Here is a 13,736-nt window from a genome sequence, read left to right on the forward strand (position 1 = left end):
CAGAAATATGTACAACAGGAACACTACTCCGTGGTGGTTGCACGTCACACGTCAAACAGGTTTTAACCCCAAACTAAATGTTTAAACTGTCATAGATCTTTCACTAACATCTATCAGCTTTATTTCATATAAAATCTATATCGATTTGCCTATTAATTAGCCCTGGTTCAAAGCCATGAGATTTTTGGGATATATATATCATCGAAACAACACCAGGATGGCTACCCGTGGTTTTCACTTTACAAAATCTACAGTAAAAATCCTAAAGAAAACATTGAGGCTAAGTTCCAGTGTTCAGGAAAGGTAAGCGTCTTCTGTTTCTAGGTAAGTCCAGGAAAGGTAACGTTCACAAAATAAGAACTGCGTTAACGATAATTAAACGATAGGGCAAACAAAAGTGTATGGAACAAGTTGAGAGAACATGAATGTTGACTAAATCCCAAAGAGATCGTGATCGCGATTATGAAACTTTACTATGATCTTAATGAATCGCATCCAAGATTTTCCGGCAGCTGTCAGCATTTCTAACGTGAAAATGATAATAAGATATCATACAGTTGTACCTCTAAGTGTTGATGTGTCGTCGATTGTCACGTTTTAGTAAAGGTCAAGGTAAACGGCTGTTGTATGAGGTTTAGGTATATCCATGATTTGAAAAGTCTTAAATTCCATGTAAATAATCAAATGATTATGATCTGTAGATTTCTTATTGTCAATTTATTATTACACTTTTCCTGGAGTCTCGTGTAAATATTTCTTTTGTTCATATTTTGCCCCGGTTTCATTGAATTTGAGTTTGAATCATGATTATGTTGACATGTTGGTATTTTCTTGTTGCTCTTATCTATATTCGGATGCGGTATCTAGGAACGCAATAATTTATCTACATTCGGATGCGGTATCTAGGAACGCAATGATTTATCTACATTCGGATGCGGTATCTAGGAACGCAATAATTTATCTACATTCGGATGCGGTATCTAGAAACGCAATGATTTATCTACATTCGGATGCGGTATCTAGAAACGCAATGATTTATCTACATTCGGATGCGGTATCTAGGAACGCAATGATTTATCTACATTCGGATGCGGTATCTAGGAACGCAATGATTTATCTACATTCGGATGCGGTATCTAGGAACGCAATGATTTATCTACATTCGTGTGTGGTATCTAGGAACGCAATGATTTATCTACATTCGGATGCGGTATCTAGGAACGCAATGATTTATCTACATTCGGATGCGGTATCTAGGAACGCAATGATTTATCTACATTCGGATGCGGTATCTAGGAACGCAATGGTTTATCTACATTCGTGTGTGGTATCTAGGAACGCAATGGTTTATCTACATTCGGTTGTGGTATTTGAGCGTGAAATGATTTATCTACATTCGGATGCGGTATCTAGAAACGCAATGATTTATCTACATTCGGGTGTGGTATCTAGGAACGCAATGGTTTATCTACATTCGGTTGCGGTATTTGAGAGTGAAATGGTTTATCTACATTCGGTTGTGCTATTTGAGCGTGAAATGGTTTATCTACATTCGGTTGTGCTATTTGAGCGTGAAATGGTTTATCTACATTCGCTTGTGGTATTTGAGAGTGAAATGGTTTATCTGCATTCGCTTGTGGTATTTGAGAAAGAAATGCTTTATATACATTCGTACAATCGGTTGTGGTATTTGAGGGTGCAATGATATTGAAGAAGGCGATGATGATATATCTGTAGTCCTTTTTGATAATTGAAAACGAGTTGATGATTTCTGTACATTCTGTTGTGGTATTTCTATGTATTTGTTTATTTATCTATACTTCGAGAACTTAATTTTGATTTTTATATATTCAGTTGTCATATCTGAGATGGCGATGGTGATTTATATATGATCTGGTGTGGCATTTTGGAAGATCGTACAAAAGACACACAAGCGAATAGCACCTTTTAATACAAAATTTAGTGAGATAAAATCGTACCAAACGATGAAGCTGTTTCGTCCTTCTAGGACTCGTTAGTGATACTAAGGGAATACATGTTGGAGCCTGGGAGGCATCTCACATAATTCAGATGATTGAAAGAAATATCAAAATCAATATGAGGGGATGAACTAACCCCATAATTCAATGGATGTCGTAAGGTTCATATACCTGATAAATTATCAAACAATACATGTGCGTAGTCTTAACCGTGCCACTAGTCTAATGAATCAAAACGTGGCATGCAATTTACGGCAAATTTCTCGGGGACAAAAATTCCACCAGCAGTGTCTACCACCTGTCGGCTCGATGACTATACAAAAGACACATAACTGAATAGCATCCTTTACCAAAATTTATATTTAGAACAGTAGAGCTAAATAACAAAATCAAACTGCATCATACGACTGTTTCGTCCTTATAGGACTCATCAGTGAGTCTAATGACCTTAATTTTAAAGCTTATAAGGCGCCTGAGAAAAAATCCAATGAGCGCAGTCATAATTTATCTATGTGCCCTCCTTATATGTAAAAAAAGCGATGATTATATACATAAAATCTGTGGGTATGTTTGAGAACGCGATGATTATATACATAAAATCTGTTGGTATATTTGAGAACGCGATGATGATATACATAAAATCTGTGGGTATGTTTGAGAACGCGATGATGATATACATAAAATCTGTTGGTATATTTGAGAACGCAATTATGATTTATGTAAATTCTTTAGTGGTATCTGCACTGATGATTAATGGATATATTCTGTTGTTAAATTTTGGAACGCGATTATGATTTGTATATGTTCCTTTCCTATATTTGATTCTGAAATTCTGTTTTCTGTTGTATATTTTGAAAAGCAATCGTAATTTATATACAATTATTATTTAAGTACGAGCTGATGATACATGGATATTCTTCTGTGATAACTGAGAACACAAATTGCTTTTCTGTATTCTGTGCGATATTTTCGAACGTGATTTATGTAATGTTGTGGTATTTAACAACACAGCTTTGATTAATTTGCATTTTTTGTGATATTTGAGAACAGAATCATGATCTATCTGCAATTTGAGAACGCAGTAACGATTTGTCTACGTTCCATTATGCTTTCTGATATAGAGAAATATTCAGATAAATTATCCTTGTAAATATCCCGAGTACGTATTTACTTTAACATGTAGATGAGATGGAGTCCATGTAAAAATGGTCTGCAGTTTCAAATTTATTTCAATGATCAACCCAAATTTCTCAAAACCGGAAACATATTACGACAACAAGCCTTATATAAGTATTATCCTTTTAATTCATCAATGTTTTATCATTTTGATATATAAGACTCTATACTGACAAAACAAACTACTCCGCGCATTTATATCGGATACACGATATAATATTAGGCGCAAATTCCTACGCCTATGCTATATTGGTCCAACCTATACCGATGGCAAATAGAACAAACATGCCATAGATTTATTTAAAGGAGGTGACAATTAGTTGTTCCTCGTTGAACATAGTGATTAGAGAAACCATTTGAATTTATATTTCATATGTTATTACCTTGGAGGACTCAATTATTTTAACATACATATATATATATTTATATGATGACACCGAAACACACGTTGGCATTTCGATCACAAATTGCTATCCGACAAAATCGTCCGGACGTTTATTGCAGAAGTCAGATGTTTCTACCTTGCAGAGTCATTGTCTAATGAGGGAAATTAAGGAGAACTATTGTATCGTTTAGAAAATGTTGTTGCTAAATGTTTAGAAACAAGTACATAGCATGCTTAATGCTAGAATTACGGAAATACACAAGGGAAGCGTGTATAAAACTGCAACAAAGGAAACATGGAAATAAGTAAGGTAAGCCAAAGCCAAGCTTGCAGCATGTGGATCCCACTGCTCTCGTAAAGGTGAGACTTAATGAAATAAGTGTTCAGATCAAAGTTTCATGTGTGTTTCTGATTTTATTTCAGAATAATTATAACATGCTGAACAGGAAGTTTTCAACAGGCCTTCTTTTAGGTAAGGCAATGGACTTTAAGGAAACATTTTACACAAGATAACGAAAGATTAAAAGAAAACACAAAAAGAGACAAAGGATTAATTTGAACAAATTTTCCAGTCAATGAGTTTTTTGTCTTGTATTCTATAAATAGATCCATTTTAATGCTTTTCTCTGCACCACTCTTCTGATACGCTGTAGAAATCTCACTTAAGTTGTATCACTTCCGCCGACTGTTGCTCCACCCTACACGAACATCCTGCCTTCACACGCATGAAATCCACTCTGTAGGGCTGAGTCACGTTAAAGTCTTTCACTATAGCATACATATAAGTATAATCTTGAATGCATCTTGAATAATACGTGTTGTCTATAAATCGACATGCTCTGTTTAATATAAATGGTGAGCAGGATTTTTCGTAAAACCTTTGCACCGTTCTTGTGTCTCTATAGAGCTGTAGTAACTTGTTATCCCGAGACAGACCCCCAAGAGGGGCTATTCTCCGAGTGTGTGTAGGACAACATTCTAAAGTACTGTCTTGTATCACGCGGTCATGGGTGCGTTTTTCTATATCTTCAAAACGCCTGTAAAATGAAAACACAATATTAGATGTTGAACATACTACCTTTCATATTTACTAAATTAAGGACACGTTAATGATTAAGTAACATTTTCACTTATAAAAATTAATAAGGACTTCTTATTAAAGTAGCGTAGCACATAGCTACATTAGAAGACAATACATATTAGATAATACTTAGATATGTTAGATTCTAATTTATGGAATTTCTTGTTTGTAGTTCCAGTTAATTACATAGACCTCCATGATACGTATAGATGTCAACAGTCAAAAGGAAATCCTCTGGCATTTTTATCTGTAGTCATTAAGATCCTTGGATTTTTTGGTAACACGTGTTATTAAGTGATGTAAACATATATTATTACAAAAATACCAATTAACCAGGAAAATAGGACAGAAACAGCTTATGTAGAATCATGCTAACCGAATCTCATTGATGAAAGTATAGTTCATGCATTATTTGATAACATATCTGTGATATGTGAACAAATAAATGCCATTTTTGTATGCTTTTTAAAACTGTGAGAAATATGTGTATTTTCTGTTTTTGTTAAATTCTCAGCTAACAATGCACTACCAAGAAATGTTTTATCAGTATGACCATATATGTATACAAAATGGAATGACGTCAAAATCATAGGTTTCAATAGATTATGTAGTCAAAATTTCTGAGTGCTGCATTATTGAGAATCGTAAGATTTTTCGACTAACACTGTAGGAAAAATTAAATACTGGTTATTGTTATGTTGTATAATGAACAAAGAGAAAGACAACTAATGAGGTGTTACTATGTTACTAGTGCAGGTAATATTTACTGTGTAGAAGTCATCTCGTCCCACTATTGAAAACATCATTACGATGTGAATTCGTCACTGTCAGTAATGGATAGGTTGTAATTAAGATACGATTTCGTTACTGGCTACATATGTTTTTTATAGGTACGGATTGTTGAGTCTGTCAACAGTCCCCTTAATACTATTGCTGTTATCTATTACGAATATCGTATAGAGAACATGATATTATCGATGTTGGCATTTTTTTCTGATTCCCATCTAATAAATGATCTAGATTGGGGTTCCTGTGATACACGGGTATATGACCTACAGTATGAATTGTCGCCGCGGTCCAGGGGGAGCTCTCTCGCCATATAACTACATTGATCACAGAAGTATATACAATTACAACTTTGCGTGAGTATACAATTGATTCATGGCTGATGCCATTAGTTACGTTAACATTTGAACTGAAACTGAAATGTCAACATTGGTACCAGTCATCAACTAAGCGTATAATTTCCTTTTTCCAAATCATTGTTTACGTCTGAAGATGCTATAAATAACCCGATAAGCAGGAAAATTAAAGCAAGTGTTAGTTTAATGATAATGAGTCGATTAATCTGGTTATCACATTCGGGGTGAAATTTTGACTGATCTCAATAACTGGATACAAAAGATGAGACTTTTGAATTAGAACGCTACTTGTAAATAATGTTTCATTTAGTATTTTGTATTTGGCGTTGGTGTTAAGACATAAGTATAGAGGTCATTAAAGAGGTAACGGTAAGCTGTTCCACATGACCGGTTACACTGTCGATATAATTATTTATTCATATTAGTTTGAATCAATTTATTATCGATATACGACCTCAATATTGGTATATTATAGGTTGTATTTTTATGGGCTAAATCACTCATCGAGTGGGTAAGCTTCTGTGAAGAAAGCTCGTGTCAGAACCCTCAAAATGATTACAAGACTGGAATCGTCTTTAAGGAAATTAGTGGTCAAAGCATCATTCAATGATGAAGTATCCAAGACCAATTTCCCCGGGTACTCCGTTTTTCTCCCACAATAAGACCCCTCGCGCGCGAACATCCGGGCCAACAAGAGTAATTAGTATAAGTTGAAGTAATTTGTTTTACAATTGTTGTGAAATAAATAAAGTTTATACTTATTTAATTTACCATCAATGACATCCAGCGTATGAAGATAATTAAGCGAAAGGTGCGTCGTTATGGCGACACGAGTGTAAGAATATCTCATTATTATTTGCCCTGGATTCTACAAGCGTTTTAGCCAGCAGATTTCAACTCGATACAATTTAGCTAAAAGTGCTGGTGAGGGGAACAATGGAAAAAGAGATGAAGTTAAACAAAAGGTTAAAAAATATCACTATCTATATTTGCCACATACACAATATGGAAGCCGCCTGTTAAAAAACTGCATAAACATTAAAAGGTATAACGTGAGGTAGTGCGCGAGATAGTACGCATCGAAATAGGTATAAAGAGAGGAATTTATGCAACTATTATCAATACAACTTCTGTTTGAGCAGAAGTTTCTAGAAGAATATTGTGTAAATTGATCAATGACATTTCATGTGTATCTCTCTCTATATTATCTATTTTATAATTCTAATTATCAACATATTTGTCTATCTGTACATTATCAAGTATAACCCATATTATCGACATAGTCATGTGTCTTAATATTGTCTAGTAGAACCCATATTATAGACATAGTCATGTGTCTTAATATTGTCTAGTAGAACCCATATTATCGACATAGTCATGTGTCTTAATATTGTCTAGTAGAACCCGTATTATCGACATAGTCACGATCGACATAGTCATGTGTCTTAATATTGTCTAGTGGAACCCATATCATCGACATAGTCATGTGTCTTAATATTGTCTAGTATAACCCATATTATCGACATAGTCATGTGTCTTAATATTGTCTAGTATAACCCATATTATCGACATAGTCATGTGTCTTAATATTGTCTAGTAGAACCCATATTATCGACATAGTCATGTGTCTTAATATTGTCTAGTAGAACCCATATTATCGACATAGTCATGTGTCTTAATATTGTCTAGTAGAACCCATATTATCGACATAGTCATGTGTCTTAATATTGTCTAGTAGAACCCATATTATCGACATAGTCATGTATCTTAATATTGTCTAGTATAACCCATATTATCGACATAGTCATGTGTCTTAGTATTGTCTAGTAGAACCCATATTATCGACATAGTCATGTGTCTTAATATTGTCTAGTAGAACCCATATTATCGACATAGTCATGTGTCTTAATATTGTCTAGTAGAACCCATATTATCGACATAGTCATGTGTCTTAATATTGTCTAGTAGAACCCATATTATCGACATAGTCATGTGTCTTAATATTGTCTAGTAGAACCCATATTATCGACATAGTCATGTGTCTTAATATTGTCTAGTAGAACCCATATTATCGACATGTTCATGTGTCTTTATATTGTCCAGTAGAACCAATATTATCGACATGTTCATGTGTCTTAATATTGTCTAGTAGAACCCATATTATCGACATGTTCATGTGTCTTTATATTGTCCAGTAGAACCAATATTATCGACACGTTCATTTGTCTTTCAATTCTCTGGTAGAACTCACGTGTCATAAGATTATGTTTATGAATACATACCTTTCCTCCCAGAGGATAGCCTGTAATAAATTATTGTGGCTTTCTAACTCCTGGCTTTGTTCTATACGCCCTCGTATTAGACTGGGGATCGTACTGTAGATAATGATAACCTGTATGATACAGAGATATGAAGAATAATAAAACATACAAAATATAATAATACATACAAAGTATAATAAAACATACAAAGTATAATAAAACATACAAAGTATAATAAAACACACAAAGTACAACAAAACATACAAGGTATAATAAGACATACAACGTATAATAAGATATACAAAGTATAATAAAACATACAAAGTATAATAAACATACAAAGTATAATAAAACATACAACGTATAATAAAACATACAACGTATAATAAAACATACAACGTATAATAAAACGTACAAAGTATAATAAAACACACAAAGTATAATAAAACATACAAAATATAATAAAACATACAAAGTATAATAAAACACACAAAGTACAACAAAACATACAAGGTATAATAAGACATACAAAATATAATAAAACATACAAAGTATAATAAAACACACAAAGTACAACAAAACATACAAGGTATAATAAGACATACAACGTATAATAAGACATACAAAGTATAATAAAACATACAAAGTATAATAAACATACAAAGTATAATAAAACATACAACGTATAATAAAACATACAAAGTATAATAAAACACACAAAGTATAATAAAACATACAAAGTATGATCAACATACAAAGTATGATAAATATACAACGTATAATAAAACAAAGTATAATAAAACATACAACGTATAATAAACATACAAAGTATAATAAAACATACAAAGTATGATAAACATACAAAGTATAATAAAACATACAAAGTATGATAAACATACAAAGTATGATAAACATACAAATTATAATAAAACATACAAAGTATAATAAAACATACAAAGTATGATAAACATACAAATTATAATAAAACATACAAAGTATGATAAACATACAAATTATAATAAAACATACAAAGTATAATAAAACATACAAAGTATAATAAAACACACAAAGTATAATAAAACATACAAGGTATAATAAGACATACAACGTATAATAAGACATACAAAGTATAATAAAACATACAAAGTATAATAAAACATACAAGGTATAATAAGACATACAACGTATAATAAGACATACAAAGTATAATAAAACATACAAAGTATAATAAAACATACAAGGTATAATAAGACATACAACGTATAATAAGACATACAAAGTATAATAAAACATACAAGGTATAATAAGACATACAACGTATAATAAGACATACAAAGTATAATAAAACATACAAAGTATAATAAAACATACAACGTATAATAAAATATACAAAGTATAATAAACATACAAAGTATAATACAAAGTATAATAAACATACATAGTATAATAAAACATACAACGTTTAATAAGACATACAAACTATAATAAAACATACAAAGTATGATAAAACATACAACGTATAATAAAACATACAAAGTATAATAAAACACACAAAGTATAATAAAACATACAAATTATAATAAAACATACAAAGTGTAATAAAACACACAAAGTATAATAAAACATACAAATTATAATAAAACATACAAAGTATAATAAAATATACAAAGTATAATAAAACACACAAAGTATAATAAAACATACAAATTATAATAAAACATACAAAGTATAATAAAATATACAAAGTATAATAAAACATACAACGTTTAACACAAATATACAAATTATGAATCACAGGTTACAAAGTAAATTTGTATCCTTAAAAAATAAGGTATGGTTCAGAGATATAAATTATACAGCAAAAAATTATGAAGTAAAAAAAAAATCCAGGGTGTCAAACAAAGACAAAAGTGTCACCCGAAAACCGTAAATCTAGTACAAATACACCCAAGTGTCAAACAAAGAAAAAAGTGTCACACCGATACCGTAAATCTTGTACAAATACACCCAAGTGTCAAACAAAGACAAAAGTGTCACACTGATACCGTAAATCTAGTACAAATACACCCAAGTGTCAAACAAAGACAAAAGTGTCACACTGATACCGTAAATCTTGTACAAATACACCCAAGTGTCAAACAAAGACAAAAGTGTCACCCGAATACCTTAAAACTTGTACAAATATCCCCAAGTATCAAACAAAGAAAAAAGGTGTCACCCGAATACCGTAAATCTTGTACAAATACACTCAAGTGTCAAACAAAGCTAAAAGTGTCACACTGATACCGTAAATCTAGTTCAAATATACCCTAGTGTCAAAGCTAAAAGTGTCACACTGATACGGTAAATCTAGTTCAAATATACCCTAGTGTCAAAGCTAAAAGTGTCACACTGATACCGTAAATCTTGTACAAATATACCCTAGTGTCAAAGCTAAAAGTGTCACACTGATACCGTAAATCTTGTACAAATATACCCTAGTGTCAAAGCTAAAAGTGTCACACTGATACCGTAAATCTAATCAAACAAGTGACATACCAAAATACAGCAGGTTGCATTGAAAAAATGCTAAATATAACTCTAGAATGAAAAGTGCTATACAAAGATACAACGTGCATTTCAAAGAATATACATCGTCGCAAGTTTCAAAGTAACTGATACAGCATCCTAAATATTACCAGACCAGTAAAGTTCATCAAAATCATGTCATTGGCCGATTCATCCGTCTCAATGTCTTCGTTCTCAAACTATAGGACGCCGCTAGTTAAGGGGTAAACTTGTCTCTTCCTTAATGACTTTTTTTAATTGAGTGATTTTGTATGTAAACGTGATGATATGAAACTTTTTGAGTCAAATAACAAATCAGAAATCACACAAAGTGGTTTTTGTTCTAATGCAGAAAACAATATTGAACACGATATGCTCCCATCACCTGTTGCTATATCGCTAACCATCGTGCTGACATGGTGAAACGAACGTAGGTAACTCAGGAGATCAGAATGGACATTTTGATGGCCATGTAATAACTTGATTAAACCATTACATATTTCTGGAAGAGTTTCACTTATCACTTATCACTTCAAACATTAACAGCATTAATCACTACTACTACTGGATGGTCTCTATGGTGATTAACATTCAAGGCATGACAGAAGTATATTTTTCACAGTTATCACTAGATCGACAGCACATTAATGTTAATCACACATTCACCGCCTTTAGAGCGATATGGTATTCCAATATCACATATCCCCTGATTTTCTCTATTCAATATATTTATCAGTATGACGTTAACTCGTACGATTCGCTGAATAAGCATGCCACAGTGTATGTATGCAGTTACCATTGTAGATGACTCTGTAGCCTTAGTTATTCTCATTATACACGAATAATAACAACCTATAACAGAGTCACAATAGAATAAACGTTGGAAGCTTGTATTTAGCGAATGATATAGCGTGTTTCGTTTCTTTTGTTGTGATGTCAGAAAGAATAAAGCAGTAGGTCATTCTATGATCGTTTTTTAAACCGGAAAACTTAATGTTTTCGTTCTTTTTGTATCTGCAGACTTTGGAATTGATAAAAGCGAAACTGTACTGTAAGGAAAAAATACTGTAAATATAAGGATTAACAATGTTCTGTTTAGGTTATCGGGAGATAACTACAATTGAATTAATGTAAATCTTACATAGAAGACTTAATTTACTGGAGTTCAATTGATAACATCCCACGATACCAAAACGGAACATTAATCCTTAAATAGGTAGGCGTTCGACTTTTTTTTCCTTTGGGAACGCTGGCGTTTTTATTGTTTTGTCAATGACTTTTTGATTCGGATTCCCCAGTACCGAAGATTTCTGGGATTACCTTTTTAAAGGCTTTTATAAGCAGAAGATATGAAATATTCTGTAATCAGTGTTGCTGGATTCATTAGGATAATAACAGCTCAGAAACAATATATTTACTCTTTTTTTATGTGTTTTGACGTCAATATCGAAAAACAATCGTTAAATGGCGTATGACATTGAAATCGCAATTTTGAGACGGTAGTCAGTTTGCCCATCCATTGCCTGAAACTCGTGTATATAACATTAGCAAAATAAATCACTGCGTGATATAAGAGAGCTGGACTTTAAAACTGTTAGAAGAGAGATTGGTTTGGACTCTAACTCTGTAAGAAAAGGATTTGGATTCGGTCTTTATATAGTGTTAGAAGAGAGTTCCGTTGTTCCCTTATTACATTTAGAAGGGTGGTTGTTTTCACTTTTACGACTGTTAGAACAAACTTTTGTTTGACGTCAAACATGTTTAGAAGAGCACACTACAGAGAGCCTTTAGGTGTCACATACTCAGATTTATCATGGTGTCCTGATCTAATAAACAACGCGATAAGATGTCAACTAGTTATCCTACAGGCGGCGTACTGTAATACAATCTAAACAAGCTTACTTGTTTTTATAACTCTTACATAGTACTTTACACAACTGGTTCCCAATTATAGTCAAAAAATAGCTCCGAAAGGTTAATCTCACCCCCTCCTCTTCCCCTCCATTCAATAACACAATGCAATGGCAATGTTGTGTGAATTTTTTGCACATCAGCAAGGAAATGTATGTAATTAGTGGTGTGGTTAGATGAACAGATACATTCCAGGGAGATCGGGGTTAGACTAAAGGCAAGCAGGGTTGTGATAAACGCTTGTGGAGATAGAATACTGATATACTAGAATATGCTTCAGGAGAGCGGGGTTAGACTAAAGGCAAGCAGGGATGTGATAAACGCTAGTGTAGATAGAATATTGATATACTGGAATATGCTACAAACGAGGGGTAACAAGCTAAAGGCGAGGGAGTTCGGCTACGTGCTAGAAGGGATACAGATAGGAAATAGGAAAAAATATCGTACAGGCTAAGAAACAGGCCACATGGTTATGGCAAAATATGTATTACAGACACAAGGTTAATAGTCACAGAAACGGTCATATCAAAAGTCGTCATCAATAAAACAAGTTACACTTACCAATAGATATATGAGCATGTGCATAGTTCCACCATTGGCGTTTGTGTAAATAGTCTCTTATTTACACACTATCTACAAAGGAATTCACAAAATTTAGTCTGTATTGCTTCAACAAAGCAAGAGCATATATGCCAACCTTTCATCGGAAATATTTTCAAACATCTCTATTTTTATATTGCTGTAACAACATTACATCAGTAAAATTTTGATGTTGAAATATCGTTTTTACGTTTTGATGTTGATTTAAGCTACAAAACAATTAATTTTATCTTGATATATCAACTTCACACCACACCTCCATTCTATACCATTACATCAGTTTTACATTAGTAATATTTCAAAACCTTTTATAAAAGTATGACAAATTCCTATTTATACTGATATATCAACCTTTCGTCAGTAATATTTCTAAACATCTCAATTTTTATACAGATATCAGCTTTATATTAATTCATTTAACTTTACCACTAGAAGCTCAGTCAAGAGACCACAGCTACTTTACTGTCAGAAATTCTGAAGAATAATATTTGAAACCAATACGTGTTGTTAATGTTATTTATAAATGACACATCAAAATTTAACCTTTGATATCAATTACTTATCAATGTTAATGACATTTTCTAAATCAATCAGAATTGGCAAATACACATTTGTAACTTACAACAGGGATGGGATGAAAACTTGGCGTAGGAT

General features: G+C 32.5%; 1 protein-coding gene across 1 annotated transcript; it reads right to left on the minus strand.

Moving 5' to 3' along the window:
* Positions 1 to 4,198: 4,198 nt before the first annotated feature.
* LOC132553366 (uncharacterized) lies at positions 4,199 to 13,067 on the minus strand. The gene is made up of 3 exons (XM_060217603.1): positions 13,044 to 13,067; positions 8,046 to 8,155; positions 4,199 to 4,577 (listed from the first exon to the last, which is right to left on the minus strand). Exons 1-3 carry the CDS (start codon positions 13,065 to 13,067, stop codon positions 4,199 to 4,201), a joined length of 513 nt encoding a protein of 170 aa, XP_060073586.1.
* Positions 13,068 to 13,736: the final 669 nt, after the last annotated feature.

This window comes from Ylistrum balloti, unplaced genomic scaffold (assembly GCF_031769215.1).
Source record: "Ylistrum balloti isolate Yb309-2 unplaced genomic scaffold, AGI_CSIRO_Ybal_v1 Utg370324, whole genome shotgun sequence".
In the NCBI taxonomy this organism is placed as follows: Eukaryota; Metazoa; Mollusca; class Bivalvia; order Pectinida; family Pectinidae; genus Ylistrum; species Ylistrum balloti.

Excerpts from the sequence above, each read along its gene's own strand:
- LOC132553366 (XM_060217603.1), bottom strand. The coding sequence starts at position 13,067 with ATGCACATGCTCATATATCTATTG. Across the intron at positions 8,156-13,043 it reads ACATGCTCATATATCTATTG|GTTATCATTATCTACAGTAC; the intron begins GTAAGTGTAACT and ends TGTATCATACAG. Across the intron at positions 4,578-8,045 it reads GCTATCCTCTGGGAGGAAAG|GCGTTTTGAAGATATAGAAA; the intron begins GTATGTATTCAT and ends TTCATTTTACAG.